This window comes from Eleginops maclovinus, chromosome 5 (genome assembly GCF_036324505.1).
Source record: "Eleginops maclovinus isolate JMC-PN-2008 ecotype Puerto Natales chromosome 5, JC_Emac_rtc_rv5, whole genome shotgun sequence".
Classification (NCBI taxonomy): domain Eukaryota; kingdom Metazoa; phylum Chordata; class Actinopteri; order Perciformes; family Eleginopidae; genus Eleginops; species Eleginops maclovinus.
The window spans coordinates 6086929-6106212 of NC_086353.1; the positions used below are offsets into that span (position 1 = coordinate 6086929).

The 19284-nt window shown below is 43.0% G+C and overlaps 2 protein-coding genes across 2 annotated transcripts in view; one reads left to right on the forward strand and one right to left on the reverse strand.

The window, feature by feature from the left end:
• Positions 1-624: 624 nt before the first annotated feature.
• Positions 625-8452, forward strand: smarca5 (SWI/SNF related, matrix associated, actin dependent regulator of chromatin, subfamily a, member 5). Its single transcript, XM_063884314.1, has 24 exons — positions 625-915; positions 2091-2207; positions 2292-2458; positions 2548-2648; positions 2738-2838; positions 2945-3124; positions 3634-3789; positions 3884-4015; positions 4151-4219; positions 4331-4440; positions 4544-4770; positions 4878-4999; positions 5113-5265; positions 5394-5526; positions 5632-5780; positions 5874-5996; positions 6096-6203; positions 6299-6412; positions 6498-6620; positions 6715-6847; positions 6927-7045; positions 7157-7369; positions 7472-7582; positions 7980-8452. The coding sequence occupies exons 1-24, from the start codon at positions 844-846 to the stop codon at positions 8043-8045; spliced, it is 3099 nt and encodes a 1032-aa protein (XP_063740384.1). The 5' UTR covers positions 625-843; the 3' UTR covers positions 8046-8452.
• A 32-nt stretch (positions 8453-8484) lies between these two features.
• frem3 (Fras1 related extracellular matrix 3) overlaps positions 8485-19284 on the reverse strand; it is a 29137-nt gene continuing 18337 nt past the window's right edge. Inside the window, 18 exon segments of the mRNA XM_063884313.1 lie at positions 8485-10009; positions 10656-10802; positions 11131-11318; positions 11431-11557; positions 11824-11958; positions 12054-12181; positions 12839-12943; positions 13030-13222; positions 13539-13870; positions 13955-14086; positions 14331-14634; positions 15034-15192; positions 15622-15752; positions 15840-16022; positions 16591-16755; positions 16844-17041; positions 17189-17398; positions 17480-17629. Of these exon segments, the coding sequence (XP_063740383.1) occupies positions 9449-10009; positions 10656-10802; positions 11131-11318; positions 11431-11557; positions 11824-11958; positions 12054-12181; positions 12839-12943; positions 13030-13222; positions 13539-13870; positions 13955-14086; positions 14331-14634; positions 15034-15192; positions 15622-15752; positions 15840-16022; positions 16591-16755; positions 16844-17041; positions 17189-17398; positions 17480-17629 (3548 nt within the window). The 3' untranslated portion in view covers positions 8485-9448.

The following is a 19284-nucleotide window of genomic DNA, read 5'->3' on the forward strand; positions in this document are numbered from 1 at the left end:
ATAAACTATGGATCTCAGACCAAAATTAGTCAAACATTTTTTTTAAAGCAACATATTAAGAACGGAGAAATTCAAATAAATATTGTTTGGCTTATTTAGATTGTTCCAGTGTGATTTCATGGACCCCTCGTCCATCTCGGCTTTTTATGGGACTTCTACAAGCATTATTTCGTTGTCTTTTGCAAAACTTTACATTCATAAATTCGTACATTTTCGGAAGCAAATCTTACTTCCGTCTTTAACAAGAGAGAGAGAGAGCAACAACGTAGCATATCATTTTTTTAGTTAAACTATTTATGTTTATCACACCATTTGATTTTATAATAACACGTTAAACTTGATAAAAACGATATACTCAAATATGACTTTTGTTATGCCATTAAATAAAATGGATACAAAGACATTCTCTGAACTAAAGTGTTATTATTTACTTTATTTAACTTTACAACAATCTATATATTGTTTTATTTAACGTTTGTCTCCTAGGTAACTGATTTTGTAGAACTTTCACAATGTTTTAACCATGACTTGTGTGTCATTTTTGTCTGAAATCAAGTGAAAACCAAACCATTTCCAACGCCGATGAAGCAGCCTAACCAACTCTCGCGATAGAGCACACACACCGGGTAACTGGCGCGGGATGAACGCGGGTGCCCGAGACAACTCTTGCTAGCGGGAACGTGCTCTCTCTGACCAACCGATGTGTCTTTCATTATAAACAGCAAGATAGTTCTTATTTACCGGGAGGAAGATTGGAATATCATAAACGGCTTTTATACGGGATCACACAAGGAACCAAATAACGGACGATATATTCGAATCGAAGAGGGAAATTCGATAAAAATGTCCGAACTCCTAAGCTGCGTGGAACAGCGGGAAGAGCCGACCAAAGTTGAAGAAGCCGGAGGAGCGGAGGTAAGATGGTTAAACATGGGCATTGTCTCCTCTCATCACCCCGTCCATCTTTCCAATATCTGACAAACATGTCCCAAACTCAAACATCGACTTGTTCCTTAAATGTGGCTTTAATAAACGTTCGCTTTCTCAATGTTAATGTGGGCTTTTTGAGCTAACTAGTTATGTTAGCTAGCAGCGGCGGCGCTAACATTAGCTCACGACAACAACAGCTCGGTCCCATTCACCCGGGACTGAAACTAGCGTCGTAGAGCAGCAACAAGGCCAGCCTGTTTCATAAGCGCTCATGCAACTAGCTTAGCCCCGCTAGCAACCAATATATCACCCCCATGAAAGTCCCAACGTGCTTTCTTTTTACGGTTTGACCACAGTCAGCTGCCGAGTTCTTTGTGACTTTTATCCCGGCTTGTGGAAAACCTCGTGAACATAGCGAGCAGCCCTCTGCCCAGCTGTCCTTTCAGCGCCTTTGTTTTCGTTGGGACAGAGCAGCAATGGCTCCCGTAAACGAGGGATGCTGCGTGCCGCTACAAGTGCACGTAAAGTGTCAAAAATACACACAAAATAGTATTTACAAGTAAAGGAAATGGAGAAAAGAGCATACTGAGTAAAACAACATGTTTTCATATCCGTGTGAGATTTGAAAGAAGAACAAATAAAAAATGAATTGAAGGTTGTTTTTTAGTTGTAAGGAAGTTTAATTAAAAAGTTACATTCAAAACGTACTTGATCCCTAGAACTGTAACAGCAATTGACAAGTAGAAACAAACAAAAAAAACAACTAGAGTAAATGCTTACCACCCGATATACTCAAATAACAGTCAAGGATACTTAACCCTAACGTATAGTAATTGCATGATGTATTGAGATGCACGTGCTGACACAAATAATACATTTATGAATGAAAATCACTAAAAACAAAGCACATGAAGCATGCCTAACAATGCTCAGGTAGCAGTGCAGGAAGTTGAGCAATGTTGTAAGCTGACTATTTTGGCCGCCTTAGCTGCTCAGAGCTTTAAAGGTTGATGTTTGGGAGATGTTGTTCGGTATAGGAATTCTTCCATCATGTGTGATCTACAGTGCACGCCAGAACAGATGTGTTTTTTATATTCTGTAACTGTTTGTTGTTGGATAAATCTGAAGAAAGCATTTGAACAAGACTTTGTTTTTCTCAGGAGAAATCTGAATCTTCAGATGAGGGAAAAGAGTCGTCCTCAGATGCTGGGGCCGATGGACAAGATGCCTCCTCTTCCAAAACTAAAGAAACTGGTCTGGGGTATGAGGAGAAAGTGGTAAGTATCCAACCAAAGCGTTTAAATATCACAACTCTGACCTTGGATAAATAAGCTAACAATACTTTTTTTCTGTGTGTGTAGCTCACAGATCGGACCAACAGATTTGAGTACCTGTTGAAGCAAACAGAGTTGTTTGCTCATTTCATCCAACCAGCCGCACAGAAAACCCCCACCTCCCCGCTGAAGATGAAGCCAGGACGCCCTCGCATCAAGAACGATGAAAAACAGAACCTGCTGTCTGCCGGAGAGTGAGTGCATGAACACCACACAGATTTCTTTATTTGAAATATACTCTTATTATGATCATCAAACTAATATAATTCTTTGTGTTCAACAGCAACCGACATCGCCGCACAGAGCAAGAAGAGGATGAAGAGCTTCTGAGCGAGAGCACCAAAACGACTAATGTCTGCACTCGCTTTGATGACTCCCCCTCTTGTAAGCAATGTTCTACTTCTTTATTGAGGCTTGAGATGGCAGAAAGGATAAGCAAAGGGATGACAATGTTTTTCTTGTCTCACATTTAGACGTCAAAGCAGGAAAAATGAGAGACTATCAGGTCCGTGGTCTGAACTGGCTCATCTCTTTGTATGAAAATGGCATCAACGGCATCCTTGCTGATGAAATGGTCAGTACTGAAAAACTAAGCTATTAATTTATAGGGGAGTGACACTTATTGTATTGTTGAATTTACATATGCTGCTCTTTCTCTCACACACTATGCTGTTTTTCAGGGTTTGGGGAAGACTCTGCAGACCATTTCCCTGCTGGGTTACATGAAGCACTACAGGAATATCCCTGGTCCCCACATGGTGCTGGTGCCAAAGTCCACACTCTACAACTGGATGAATGAGTTCAAGAGATGGGTGCCTTCACTGCGAGCCGTCTGCCTGATCGGAGACAGAGAACAGAGGGTATGCTGCCTCACAATGTTATGATTGTAATTGGATATTTTGAAATATAACGCCTCCTATATATTGACTTTAATGTGCTTGTGTTGCAATAAGAACCAGTTTTGGTCAACCACATAGTTTTTTGTGCAGAAGCAGCACTTCTAATCAAAGCAGTGCAGTATTTAGGCCACAGCTCTTAGAACTGGGATGGAATGTTTTGTGTGACAGTAATAATCAAAATAACTGATGAATCATAAAAAATTGTGCCAATTAAAAGTAAGAAGTTACTTCAACTACGATTTTCAGCTTTATTTATGGACACTTAATCATCTGATTATGAGTATATTTGTTTCTGTTGGGGGTTATAGTGAGTTTTGGATTATTGTAGGTTATATATCAAGTGTGTATAAAACAATATATACTAGTGATCATTTGACAACAGCATGCAAAACAACTTAAGCTATATAATAATAACTCATTAGGTAAATAATCTAGACTTTAAAACACCATATCTTTTGCATCAATTTCAGAATGCCCTGATCAGAGACGTGCTGCTGCCCGGAGAGTGGGATGTGTGCGTCACCTCCTACGAGATGCTCATCATTGAAAAGGCAGTGTTCAAGAAGTTCAACTGGAGATACCTGGTCATTGACGAAGCCCACAGAATCAAGAATGAGAAATCAAAGGTCAGACGGCGCTGAAACCAAATCTGTATTTACATATTTCAGAACCACTCAATGTTTCACAGTTTTTCCTCATCAAGCCATTTATTTCTCATAGCTGTCAGAGATTGTGCGAGAATTTAAGACCACCAATCGTTTGCTGCTGACCGGAACTCCCCTGCAGAACAACCTTCACGAGCTGTGGGCTCTGCTCAACTTCCTGCTGCCGGACGTCTTTAACTCATCAGAGGTAAAGACGTGCTCAATGTCAGGAGATTTCACAATAAGATAAACCCTCTTTCAAGCTGGAGTTTCTAATTGTACTGATGATATTTGGAAGAAAAGTGTTTTGTATTCTGGTACTGAAAAATATTTCCCCCCATAGGACTTTGATTCCTGGTTCGACACAAACAACTGCTTGGGTGATACCAAGTTGGTGGAACGTCTTCACACTGTAAGTTTTAAATTTACCTCATATGAACGTCCAATTAGTCTCTGTGCATTTTAAAATGTTACTCTCATTTGGGTTGAAGCACTCATTTGACATGCAATTTTGTGTGTGTAGGTGCTGCGTCCCTTCTTGCTCCGTCGTATCAAAGCGGACGTAGAGAAGAGTCTGCTTCCCAAAAAGGAGATCAAGATGTATGTGGGCCTGAGTAAGATGCAGCGAGAGTGGTAAGCAGTTGAGCTTTAATTTGTCCACACAGCTTGAAATAAACTGTGTACTGATATGAAATTATCGTCCACCTGTGTGTAATATTATCTCACAACTCATCAGGTACACAAAGATCCTGATGAAGGACATCGACATTCTGAACTCGGCGGGTAAGATGGACAAGATGCGTCTGCTGAACGTTCTCATGCAGCTGAGGAAATGCTGCAACCACCCGTACCTGTTTGACGGGGCCGAACCCGGGCCTCCATACACAACCGACAGCCACTTGGTGGTGAACAGCGGCAAGATGGTGGTGCTGGAAAAGCTGCTACCCAAGATGAAGCAGCAGGGTATGTAGAACACTTAAGTGCCGTCTCGAAGGACTACATAAACCTTTTTTTCCTGCCTGGTTTTACTACATTCCTCTGACGCATTACACTCTCTTTCTTCTGTCCAGGCTCTCGTGTGCTCATCTTCAGTCAGATGACCAGGGTGCTGGACATCTTGGAGGATTACTGCATGTGGAAGAACTATGGCTACTGCCGCCTGGATGGCCAGACGCCGCATGAAGAGAGACAGGTGCGGATCTCGTATAAGAAGTCATGATGTCAATTAAGCGGTTACGTCAATAGATCACCATCTATTTTTCTCTAACATAAAAATATAATATTCTTATAACTGTGAACTTTCAGATCTCTATCAATGCATACAATGAGCCCAACAGCTCCAAGTTTATCTTCATGTTGAGTACCAGAGCTGGAGGACTGGGTATCAACCTGGCTACAGCAGATGTGGTCATCCTGTACGACTCGGACTGGAACCCCCAGGTCGACCTGCAGGCCATGGTAAGTACATTCCTAATCCAGTAGTACGAAAGTAGTGGTTCTGATTTTCTTTTCTTAAAGGAAGCAGGTGCTGTAGGATTTGGATTTCAGAAGCAGGGGAGTTGACCGGTTGTGTCTTTTTATTCCAGGACCGAGCTCACAGGATCGGTCAGCAGAAGCAGGTGCGTGTGTTCCGCTTCATCACTGAAAACACAGTGGAGGAGAGGATTGTGGAGAGGGCCGAGATGAAACTGCGCCTGGACTCCATTGTCATCCAGCAAGGTAACTCCTCTCTCCGTCTTATCAGCACATAAAGGACCGCTAACAGAAGGTCTACCAATAGCAGATTTGAGCAACCGACTCAGTTGTCATCGTTGTTCTTAACAGGAAGACTCGTGGATCCGAGTGCAAACAAGCTGGGCAAGGATGAGATGCTGTCCATCATCCGCCACGGGGCCACACATGTGTTCGCCTCTAAGGAAAGCGAGATCACAGACGACGATATTGACGCCATCCTGGAGCGAGGGGAGAAGAAGGTGAGACGGTTTAGGTTATGGAGAATACATGTTTTTCTGTCTAGTTTTTGAATGTGCCAGAAAAATAAACACTCTGTTCTTGTTATTTGCTAGACCATGGAGATGAAGGAGAAAATGTCTTCCCTGGGTGAGAGCTCTCTGAGGAACTTCACTGTGGACACAGAGAACAGCAGTGTGTACACATTCGAAGGAGAAGATTACAGAGAGAAGAAAAAGGTAAAAGACACTCAAATAAAAAGCAGTGCTCCGTCTTCAATCTCAGCAACATGAACTTCTGAGTCTTACCCCTCTTTCACTTCTTGCTTCTTCATTCAGGTGATTACCAACTGGATCGAGCCGCCTAAGAGAGAAAGGAAAGCCAACTACGCTGTGGATGCTTACTTCAGAGAGGCCCTGAGAGTCAGTGAGCCCAAAGCACCCAAGGTAAGGACCGATAAATCTGTTAACACCTTTAAGTCCTAAAGCAATAATGCAACAGAAAGTGTTTGACATTTGTTTGTGTGTTTGCCATTTCCCAGGCTCCTCGTCCCCCCAAGCAGCCAAATGTGCAGGACTTCCAGTTCTTCCCCCCACGTCTTTTTGAGCTTCTAGAAAAGGAAATTCTGTTCTACAGGAAGACCATCGGCTACAAGGTGCCAAGATATTTTTCAGATGAAATCATTTGTTCTTATTTACTTGGAGAAGGAAATGACTCTAAATCATTCTGCGTCTCTTTAGGTGCCCCGTAATCCAGAGATGCCAAACTCGGCCACACTGCAGAAAGAGGAGCAGGGTAAGATCGACGAGGCCGAAGCTCTCACCGAGGAGGAACTGGAGGAGAAGGAGAACCTGCTGCAACAGGTACTGACCATTCTCCTGGAATGCCATGTCAAGTTAAATGCTATGTGTCCGGATCCAGATTGAGCATATTTTAAACTCTGTTCCTTGGTTGCAGGGATTCACTATTTGGAACAAACGGGACTTCAACCAGTTCATCAAAGCCAACGAGAAGTGGGGAAGAGATGACATTGAGAACATTGCCAGAGAAGTCGAGGGAAAAACTCCAGAGGAAGTCATGGAATATTCTGGTAAAGAGTTGTTTTGTTACTTTTTTCCACAAGTTTATTTCTTTGCATATTTAGTCATTTGCTTGTGTTTATCCTCCAGCTGTGTTCTGGGAACGCTGTAACGAGCTGCAGGACATCGAGAAGATCATGGCGCAGATCGAGAGAGGAGAGGCCCGGATCCAGAGGAGGATAAGCATCAAAAAAGCACTGGACTCAAAGGTAGCTGACTGTCAAACTCTAAATCTGGCTCTGATCTTGTAATTGTCCTGCACCACATTATCCTCTCTTCCATCCTTATTAACGCTCTTAATTTCTCATCTCCTTGCCCAGATTGGTCGTTACAAGGCTCCCTTCCATCAGCTGCGTATCTCTTATGGCACCAACAAAGGCAAGAACTACACGGAAGAGGAGGACCGCTTCCTCATCTGCATGCTCCACAAGCTGGGCTTCGACAAGGAGAGCGTGTACGACGAGCTGCGGCAGTGCATCCGCAACTCGCCTCAGTTCCGCTTCGACTGGTTCCTTAAATCCAGGACAGCCATGGTAAATGTTGGCTTCTTGGTGCTATTTTTCTTTTCTTTTTGTACATGTTGCCTACAAATTAAAACCATGTTTGTTATTGTTTGTGTGTGTGTGTGTGTGTAGGAGCTCCAGAGGCGATGCAACACCCTGATCACGCTGATCGAGAGAGAGAACATGGAGCTGGAGGAGAGGGAGAAGGCTGAGAAGAAGAAACGCGGCCCCAAGAGTGCCTCAGTAAGTTACCATACTACAGGAAGCAAGACAGGAAGCCCCTCCCCTGCCTGAAACTCCCATTGTAGTCCTTTGTTTACTTCCATAGTGGTGATTGGATAGCACTCCAACACGTCATTAAGTGATGGGCTAAGGGGCGGGACATCTCTGTGGTTGAGCAATCACAACAGAGCCAGCCAGCTAACCAATTACAGCAGACATGACTCTGGTTTCTGACTCGCATTAAGATAACACCCTTCAGGTTGTCTGACTGTGTTGATCTCAAATGACTATGACTTTGTCAAAATAAAAAACGCAATTACTGCAAGTCTGTCCTGGCAAAACTTATGTTTAGATATATCGCAAAACTGCTATCACTACTTGAGAAATGTTTCTTAATGGTATTCTTCTCTTACCCAAGGCCCAGAAACGGAAGTCAGACGCGACCCCAGATGGCCGTGGACGCAGGAAAAAGCTGAAGTTGTGAAGCTGTTAACGTTAATCTACTGCGTACAGTGTCAGGATCTGAGAACAGCCAGCTCCGCTATCGTTAGTCCTAGTGTCTGTGTCTGTTCTGCAGACTGTGATAATGTACTGTGTAAACCACCACGGACTGACTGTTGTATTAGGTTTTAGGCAGTGAAGCCTGCCCTGTCACTTACCTAAACTCTGCAGCTGAGCTGGTTTAGTTTGTATTGATTGCTAATCCTTTTTTTTTTTTACTAGTACTTAATTGAAATAAATGTATTTATGCCTGTCGGTTGTACCACATTCCATTGTTCAAAATGATATGTACCCCTTTTTATTTTTAAGAAAACATTTGTTCTTTTATCTTCCTATGTGAAGTAGAAAATGTCTTTGAAAGTCAAAAATAAACCTTCCACTTTTTTTAAACGTGTGTGGTAAATAAGACACTGATTCAAAAAGAGGACATTTATATTTGGTAGTGTACATAATCCACACTTTTGAAATTGTCACGACATTAATAAGCCATGAAAGTCTACCAACAAATGGCATAATACAATATACTATCAGCTGTAGAAGAACAGTTTTATAATGCACTTTCTTTTTTACTTGATTGGCAAACCAGAAAGGCAGTTCATATTTTTTCAAGTTTCACCAGGGTGTAGAAATACCGTTTCCATTGTCCTACAGCGATATGTACACAGATAGTTTTGAATCTGATTTCGGCCACGTCGACCTGAAAAAATGTGTTATTTAAAAAAAGAAAAATATAATAATTCTGCATTCTCAAGTCTACAATGACATTTACAATCCCTTTCAATGACACCACATCGGCACTGTTACTAAGCGGTGGGCAGCTTCACTGCTGGCTCTTTAAGCACAACAGTTAAATATCAATATTAAAAATCATTTATCACATTCTCATTCATTAAGGTCAGATTCAACTAACATTCAATCCATTTTGCTTTTCTCTCCACAAAATAAAATAACAATGAACAGCAATACAAAAAACTTAAGGAGGAACATAGCACATTTGATTTTGCATTTGAACTCTTGTATATATTTGCATCGACTCAATTTGGATTTTTATGCATTTGCAAATGCTGGATGAAGTGGGATATTTTACAACTTGACAACCAAAGAAGTAGTCAAATTAATGTGAGGGGATTCTTTGTACATTCATGATTCATAACAGGCTGCAAAAACCTTTATTTCACTACAGCGAGAACTAACCATCGCCAGAGATCAACAGACCCCAACCCCACTCTGGTGCATTCTCTGCATGTAGCCCCCGAGCACTGACACTGCTGTCCACATGATGTTCTGGGCTCGATTTAGTGCTACAACAGTTGGGCTTTAAAGGCACAATGGTGGAGGAGACTATCAGTCTTTTTTTATGGGGGCAGGTGTTAGAGGTGGGGGGATCTAGACCTCAGAGGTGTCTGAGCTGCTCCACATGCCCCCTGTGCCTGAGCTGTAGGCCGAAGACGAGGAGGTGGTGTAGGGAGGGAACTGGGTCTTCTTCTCTTTCTTCTTGCGCCGCATCAGCAGGATGACGGCGGTGGCGATGAGGCAGAGGAGGAGAATCAGACCAGCAACGCCCACCAGCATGGGCACGGTGGAGGAGTCAGTGAGTTCTCTGCCTGAGCTCTCCAGCAGGGGGCTCTCCAGGAGGGGGTCTCGGTTGGGGGACCAGGGCTGGCGCTGGTTTACCACCATGCGGTCTGCTCGGTCCAGAGCGATGTGCTGGATGTTGGTGCCCCGGTTGTTTTCGATGCCGATGTCCTGGACCGCAGCGGCGTTAGAGAATGCAGGGGCTGCGCGGCGGTGGCGGTCGGACAACATGAGGGAGGTCTCTGGCTGCTCGGCGGAGGAAATGCTGTGATGGAGATACTCCACGCTGCGCTTGCCTATGTTGCGGTGGGCGTTTTCTTTGGAGCGGACTGTGTAGATAGTGTGGATGAACCATTCTCTACCAGCAGCCACCTGCAGGAGACACGACATTTCCAGACTGATTATTATAGAGGTATGAGCGGGGGTGACTTACGTTGAAATGTAGTTTGTAACTGAATACATATTGCATGGGAATTTTTATAAAATGAGTATGCAATCTATTGGATTATACAAATATGAACTCTAATCTGAAAAATGTTTATTAATACAATAAATTAAATTAAATAGGAGTTCAACAAATATTCCTTTCTGCATTTAAACACCCCCAAGTTTTTTCAATTCTAATAAAACACATACATCTATATGTACACATGTATGCATATCTAGCATCTACAGTTAAACAATTCAAAGTATACTGAAAAAACTATTCTGACACAAACTACAGGTACTGTGTGTATTATCCAACATGTGGGACATTCCTTGAGTTAATCGCATTGGTTATAAATGATTGTAAATCGTTTTTAAACAGCAATATTTTATCAAAATGGTATCAAGTTTTACTTTACAATAAAGATAAACAATGTAATCTAAATGCATTATTTCAAATGTAATCAGGGCTGATTATATTGACCTATTATCATCACTTGATCACGTAATCCTGAGTCAGCTGTTACTCATCAACCCTGAGAATGGCTTCTTGTAATACATGAAGAAAGTGATTTATTTTTATTTTACAGACCTGGAAGAGTGGAGATGAGGAAAGAGTGAAGCCGTCTGATCCTGCTTGTTTTGCCAAAGGTAGACCTCCGGGTGTGTCCATAGCCAGTGTGGCCTTAAAGGCAACGTCACCAAACACTGTAGCCTGAGTCTCTGGCTGGGCCTTGTCCTGCGGAACAACACACACAATAATCAGAAATATTTCCACAGCTCCCTGAGCATTGTACATCGTTTTCATTAACAATTCTCACACATTGATACCTTTACCCATCTTTTTCTTTAGCCTCAAAATTATCATCATGAAAACCACACACTTTTCTTCATTTGTATTTTAGTTGGTTGTTTGTGCAAATTATTTTATTAAGCTATTCTATGCTGTTACTAGATATTTGTACTTATTTAATTGCATTTTAAAGCACTTTGGTTAGTGTTTGTTTTTAAACGTGTGTCCACTTGTGACTTTGACTTAAGTATTGCCCTTGAGGATTCATCCTTACCAGGATCTTGAATCTGTAGAGCAGAGAGGGAGCGTCTGCCAGGCAGCCATACTCCTTGTTGGTGGGGTTGTATTTGGGAACGTATCCATCTGCTCCGGTGCAGAGGAAGACTTTCTCGATGCTGCAGGAGAAGGATTCACCAAGGTTCTGGACCGGGTCCACCATCACACGGCCGTAGATCATGGAGCCTGAAGCAGAGAACAGATGAAATGTTAAGTAAGACTGAAACAGCCGCTTCTGAGAGAGTTTAAGGTCCTCAGCTGTAATGTTTGGTAAATCCACAAGGCGGCAGTGTTGTACCATCTGAAAAAGCAGTATCGGTCCCCTCTCCGAAGCCCATAGAGCCGTCAGACAACCACAGCTCCTTCTTAGACAGCAGGAACATCTGAGTGTTGAGGCTGAACTCCGCTGCGACTGGGTCACTCACCTGGAGGTCAGAACAGTTAGCAAACACAGAACAGATCCTGGGTTTCAAAGAATCATTTATAAATCATCATCTTCGGGAACAAGGATTCATATCATTCTGGATATTTGTTCATCTGCATACATAATATGTTTTCTAACATAAACTGATGAAAACCCAATTAATATATAATTACAGATATTAAACTATAAATAATACTTAAGTTTTGCAGTGTCATCTTAAAAAAAGGCATCATGCTGGGCGATGTTTGTCCATATTTTGAGGCTAACCTGCTGGAAGCGGATGTCCATGTCGAACGTTAAAGGCTCTCTGGGATGGCAAACCGGAGGAATACTGAACTCCCCATTGGGTGAAGCCATGCAGCTGACCAACTTCACAGTGTAGGTCCCGGAGTAATCTCGCACCTAGAGGTCACACAGAAACCCGGAAACAATGTCAAACACTGTCAAGGTAGTTTATTTCACTACAGCTGGCCAGCCGTTACTGCAGATCCACTCACAGCGAAGTCTGAGACGAAGCTCCACTGCTGCATGGGCTGGTTGTAGGTGGGCTCCGTCCTGACCAGAGCGAGGGTGAACGTGAGCCCGGGGTGGTCAGCACACATCACCATGGACGACACGCTGGTTCCTGAAAACACACATGGAGACAGTGTGAGGCTGGGTTTGGGTTACAGGTCTTAGGGTTTTATTTGTTGCAGGTTAGGTCATTACATTAGTACTATTGTTACTACTGTTGTTATTATTATAACAATTTATTTTATGATTATTTCTGTAATAATTTATTTTATGATATTAATTGTTTGTATTTCATTTTGTTATTTACTTTTCTAATGTTTGTTACTATGTAGATTAAGCATGGCAATACCATCTTTTGGTTATCTTTGAAAATGATCATCATAAATCATTCACGCTGCATTTCACCAAACTAACTAGTAACAGTGTCTACTTTTTATTTATTTAAAGAGTGACCTTTTACATATTTTGTATCACTTGCTTCCTGACTGTAAACACTGAAGGGTCATTTTGACATTTGCTGGAATGACCCCTGGCACTTTCACACAGGAAGGACCCCCAATGTGGAACTCCAGGAATAGATGAAGAGAGGAAGTCAACCACAAGGTAATCCAAGAGGAGGTTGCTGTATAGAATGACCCATTGCATAGGTCTAGGGCGTGTGTGTGTGTGTGTGTGTGTGTGTGTGTGTGTGTGTGTGTGTGTGTGTGTGTGTGTGTGTGTGTGTGTGTGTGTGTGTGTGTGTGTGTGTGTGTGGGCACCGCCGTCGTACCTGGATGAGACATAACAAACTGTCCCCTGAAGCGGGCCTCCGTCTTGAAGTTGACCACCAGACGGCCCTCCTCATTAATACGCATACTGGTCGGGTACATGGCCCCTATAAGAAAAGAGAACAGGGTTTAACAGTGCCTCACAAATACACCGTGAGCGCCAGCCGGGAGCAGCGTCGCTCTGACAACATACCTTGAAGCTCAGCCTCAGGTGGGCTGCCGATGCCGTCCTGCCACAGGATGGCTGTATCGTACACAAAGGTGAGTTTGAGCTCGGACTGCAGGTCAAAGTGCTGCCAGCCTCCCACTGCCACCGGAGAGTGGAAGACGTAGGACACGAACAGAGGAACACGCAGCGTGACGTAGGACTGGACCAGGTTCAGAACCTAAGAAAGACACACGTCAAGTATAATGTAAGATGTGTAGTAGTATCTCTGTGTAAGTTTAAAAGCCAAAAAAATGGGAAAGGGAAAGGAGGTTCAAACTATCCCTTAAAAAGAAATGTGCACTATTTCATAACTATATGCAACTAGTTCTCTTTTTAGGAGCTGTTTCCATTAGAGAAGTACAAATAAAAGTTGGTGGTAGTACACTGTAAAGCACATTTTTTGGGGACTCAATTTACATGCCCAAGTTAACTTTGAACCAGAGAGTGCATCCACTGATTGATAAATGCTGTTTATTATTTTTCCATTTATGTACCTGTCCATCGGTGCCGATGGAGCCTCCGCAGTCGTTCAGCAGCTCTGACATGTCGTAGTAGCTGGTGAACTCCCAGAGGCAGGCCTCCAAGTTGAGGTTCCTGTAGAAGCGCAGAGAGTTGGCTGAGCGCATGGCCGGGTTGTACTGGTAGGGGGAAGTCTCGCCAATGATTTCAGGGTTCTTTGTGGCATCGGTGATAAAACCGTAGCCTGTTTGGATCTCATTGAAGTCGAGCAAGTTGGAGCAGCGATGGTTTCCAACACGCGTGCCGTCTGGGCTCAGGGTGAGCTCGAAGTTGGACAGAGATCTGGTGGAGATCACTGGTAACATGCCTGTTGAGCGTGAAAATTGTGTTAAGTTTTGTCTAGATTAACATACTAAACATTAAAGATATGCAATAAATGTTTACTGCTCACCATCCATGTGAGGCATGTTGACGGTCAGTTTAATGAGGTTGGGGAAGTCTGGGTCATCTGGACCGGTGTAGCGGATCTTAGCAGAGAAAGGTTCAGCTCCAACAGTGCCTGCCACACGAGGCTGACACATACCTGCAAAGAGTTAGAAGTCAGTTAAATATATAGGATACCGAGGTAAAACAGCAGGCCTAATAACTTTCAATATTTAAGACCGTCATTTTAAGACTGCTTTCATTATCCTAATATAAGAGCTTTATGAAGCAAGTACACCTTTCAAAAGAGAAATGAATTTTAATTCTTAAGAATATTCAGACATGTAAATTCTTCCTTAAAAAAATATTTGTAGACAACAGGGATGCGCTCATCCTTCACTCACCCTCCTCCTTGCTGACCACAGCGATGGGGCTGGACATCTCCAGGCCGGCGTCTCCGTTGGCGTTGAAGGCTCTCGCCGCACACTGAACCCGTGAGCCGCTCTGGAAGTAGATGGAATCCAGAGTGATGGACTTGGTGTTGGTGAAGAAAGTGTTGGTGTCCACCTCCCTCATGGGGCTGGTCACTCCATCCGAGCCGGTTGGGGCGCTGACCAGCCAGCGGTACTGGGTGAGCGTGTCGTTGATGTTCTCCGCGGAGCAGATGGAGCCGGTTTTGTCGAAGTCGTTGTACTTAGGGTTGCAAGCCTGCAAGGGAGGACAAGACAGATGTCGAATGAACAATTAAAGAAATGTGGAAATTCTCTCAAAAGCAACAGAAGGACAAGCTCATTTATTTAAAGAGCACCATTTAGACACAAGGCAATTCAAAGTGTTTTACAGCAGCTAGAATTATATTAGACGGAAGACATGAAGAAACATTACAATTTCATTTATAGACAATGAAAACAAAAAGGGAGGAAATCAGAATGGAATTGCATGTTTAATAGCACTAAAAACTAAAAGCAAGAGCTGGCTAATACATAGTGATAGATTAAAAAAGAGTCACATTTATTGGAAAGCTTAAAGTTTAAGAGACCTCAGGTTGTTCTACAGGTAGAGGTGAAATAAGTGTAAAGCTGTTCACCTCAGAAGTGTTACACTCACCGTCACACACACAACAGGGTATCCATTGGCCGGGTTGGGTCTCTCTTTGGTTTTAACTGTGTCATCATACATGAGCAGGGAAACCACCTGCGGCACGGCAGGGAAGGTAACATCTGCCACACTGTCCATCTCCTCAATGTACACAATGGCCTTGTTCATCTGGCAAGGAGAAGAAAAGCATGTTGAGGAACTGATTTTAAAACTGGTCAAACTCTACTCTACTACTTGATTCACTACAGGCTAAAGCATACCATCTTTTCATCATTCCTCCAACAGATATTTTTAACTTTGTTACCTAACATATTTGAGTTTGTCCCGTGAGGGTATATGGGTTGTATGTCGCAGTTCTGTTTATAGGTTTGTCTACTGTTTAGCTCTGCCGGGACATTCCTCTCAGCATCTCATTCCAGAGGGAGAAGCTTTTTATAAGACTCTGTGGTTCAGGCGCGCTGACAGCAATGCCAGCTGCTGCCTGGCTATTTTCAACACAGGCTGACATGACAGGGGCGCATGCTCACGTTTGTACATATGCAGAACTGTAAGTGTGCACATGTAGGAGTTGCTGTGTGTATGTTGCCTTTGTGTCACCTGTACTTCAGCCACCATGTTGTCATCAGGCTTCATGTGCACAATGAAGGCCTCTCTCATCTCTCTCTGACCGTCATACAGGATCTCGATCTCCACAAAGTGTTCTGTCTCGCCCGCCTTGAACTCAACATCTTAGACACAGAGACAGTGAAATTAAAAACATAAATACCTCATACAAGCTACTGAGTCACTTTTAAGCCACTACACAATGTTCTTACCCTCTGACAGCGGGTTGTAGTCCTCTCCGGAAGTTGCAGAGCCGTCCTTGGTGTGCACTCTCACCACTGACACCTTTGAGGTGTCTCCAACGCGCAGGATGGGAATCTTCACTATCGCCAATTCACCTTTGACCTGAGGTTCACGTACACTGTACTTAATCTCAGAAAAGCGGATGATGGGCTCTAGACAGGAAGAAAACTCAAATTAAACATGAGCCAATACATCAAGGACATGTTACCTCTCTCAATAAACAGAGTTTGGTGCTAGAACAGGAAACACTCAAAAACATTCTAAAATAACATTTCCGTCTTTTCAATGCAAAGATAAATGAAAGCAGAAACCCAACGTACAGCTGCTCTGTTCGTTTGTGTTATTTATTGCATTTTTATTGTGCATGTTTTATGAAAGTGTATCATTATTCATTTGTGAATGTATTAGTATGAATGTGCGAATATATATAAATGTATATTTTTATGATGTTAAATCACATATAGATATATTTTGTCTTCATATATAATATGTTTCTATTTAATTAATTGGAGCATGAATGCTAGTAAACTCAAACCCTGTTAAATTAAGTGCTTTGCTCTAGGCATCTCAGCTATAGTTCTTACTGAGACCATTTAATATAATAATTAATAAATGATCTATGTAATAAATTACATTTCTGTTATGTAGAATGTTTAGACTTTATATGTTTCAATGTTTCAGTCATTAAAATATATTTTATGTTTATAAAGTAGTACGTACTGTCCTTGGCGTCTGTGACGGAGACCAGCGCCTCCTTCTGCTCCCCGACAGCGGCTCCATACGGTGACTTGCTCTTTGGATTTCCCAGCACCAGCCTGAACTCCTCGTCATCTTCATGGGCGGAGTCGTCCATCAGGCTGACCACGCACGGCTTCTCAGTTTCACCTGCGGGATAAAATGGTTATCACACTCAGATAAGTGCTGCAGATTGTAACGATACAGAGGGATTAAGGAGCAGAGGGGAAGGTCTCACCTGGCAGGAAAGTGATGATTGAAGCGTCAGTGTTGGGTCTCTCGCTGTAGTCCATCATGACCTGAGCCGAGCCTTGGCGAGTATAGCAGCGCACCGTGGAGCCGAGGCTGATGTCTCCACTGCGGTAAACTATGGCTGTCACCTCCCCATCGGCTTCATCCACCTTGTAGCTTCCTTCCTTAAACTGAACCTTCGGCACTATCAAGACAAAAATACACTTGTTACAAAAGAGATTCCCTGCCTTTAGGTGAAGTTACTGAAGGGGGATGGATTCACATTACCATTTCATAAAGAATAAACTATAAAGTTATTGTAGTTTTGGGACACACTATATTTGACACTCACCGTCAGTGACTGTATCGTTGATGGTGATGATGGTTTTGCTCGGTTCTCCCAGAACAGCGTTCATGGGCATCCGTAACACCAGGTCAAAGGTCTCCGGCCCCTCCAGCTCCGGCTGACCCAGATCATCCAGGATGGTCACTCTGAACGTCTGCATCGTCACTCCGGGAGCAAAGTCAAGGTTGCGACTAATGCCGACGTAATCCAGTCCAGCTGCATAATAGAGAGGACACCATGAGCTAACACTGTCATGCAAAATCATGACTGAACTATGTTTCTTACAGCTGATTTTACCTTCTGCAGAGACAGGCTCACTCTTCCTGGAGCGGACGGTGACTGTAGCCGTCTTGGAGAGGTCTGTTCCCGTCCTCCAGACCTTCACCTCAACGTAGCCTGAACTCTCTTCCACAACATACTCAGGTTCCCCGAAATACAGTGAAGGCTCTGGGAATAAAACCAAAGTGCAGGGGTTAAATGACATGGTTCCTTTGTTGTCTATGGTCATCGGTTGGACAATGAAAAATTGATCAGTGAATACTGAGTATACAGGAATTTGAGTTGCATGAAAGTATCCTTTTACGATCGTGACGTTTTTTCATAATCCGGATGTTGCATTTTCCTCAGTTCTGCTGTTTTTGTGGACACAAGTCTCTTGTCAGACAGACATTGCAACATAAGCTTTTAATCGAGCCTTGTTCACAGACAAATTGGCATGAGTAGCTGAGGAAACTCCCTCATTTTTGCCTCAGCACAGGAAGAGAGCTTTCATCCCTCTTATCCTGTCCTCTCCCAACCTTCCTCCCCCATTTATCTAAATCCAGACTACTCTGTCTGAACTCAACGCCAAAGGGCCGGGGATACACCTGATGAAATAGGCGTGTGCTTGTGTGTGCACAGGAGTGAAGGGATGTTCCCAGTGTCTGATGATAGAGCAGCTGATCAGCAGTGTGGTGAAGGTTTGGCAGAGACAGAGAGGCAACCGTCCACTTTGCACAGGCAGAGGGCAAGAATTCAGAGCCCTGGACACGTTGTCAGTTCATCTCTCCTCACTTCTGTATAAAGATATAAAGAGTGTTTTCAGCACACTCTGTCAGCCAGCGCTCTTAGAGATCCTCTGATAGAGACGCCAGATCAGTAGCTTTTCTTAAACTAAGGAAGAAAAGGTACAATGTGGGAGTTTCTGTGGGAAATGGAACAATGCCAATTTAAAATAAGGCTTTATAAATGGTTTGCGTGTAGTGAGAAACTAATGGCTTTAAAATTGTTGAGTGTACGTTCTACAAATGCTTTATAGATCAACTGATCAAATGTTGTTGTTTTTTACAACCCAAAGTCCACATTTATGGCTTAATGGCTCAGTACTTGTAGCTGCTACAGCCTTATATTGTCTAATAGGATATCCAGGTGTGGATGATGTTAGCTAATAAGATATTGCTGGGTTATGTAACTGACATTATGGATCTTAGTTACTGTTTATATTGGAAAATGTACGCATTTACCAGTATCTCCTACTATAAATGTCCCTGTGGCAACTGTTAAGCAACATTTATTTCAACCCTGAAGTATTTATGTACACATGTATTGCAGTTTTCATGGCATAGGAGGACGCACAGATTAATAGAAAGTAATATGTAGTAATGGATTAGTGTGGGATACAGTAATGTTTTTATAACCATGGGTTGAAACATCTCAGTTTTCTCAGTCACTTTATTTGTTCTCAGTTATTGTTGCTTTATCCAAATTGGCAGATCTTTTTCAGAAGTTGAGAGACGACTGATGCTGAAGGAAAGATTTCTGGCACACTCTTAATGCCTGTCACCCTCCAAGACAGCTATTTAGTACCAGGGAGGATGAGAAGGGGGGTTGTATGGAGGAATGAGTGCCAACATGGCAACCTTAAATATCAGTGGAAGGAAGAGCCAGACAAATACAGTAACAATGGAGGTTCGGTGTTGGCCGGAGTCCAAGCCATAAGTTTACTCAGACAGGCAGATGGTTTTACACACGCACAAACACACACTCTGAATCAGATTTATGATGGGGTGTTACTTCAGGACCCACCAAGAAGTTAAACCACAATAGAGGAGTCTTCTCTTGTC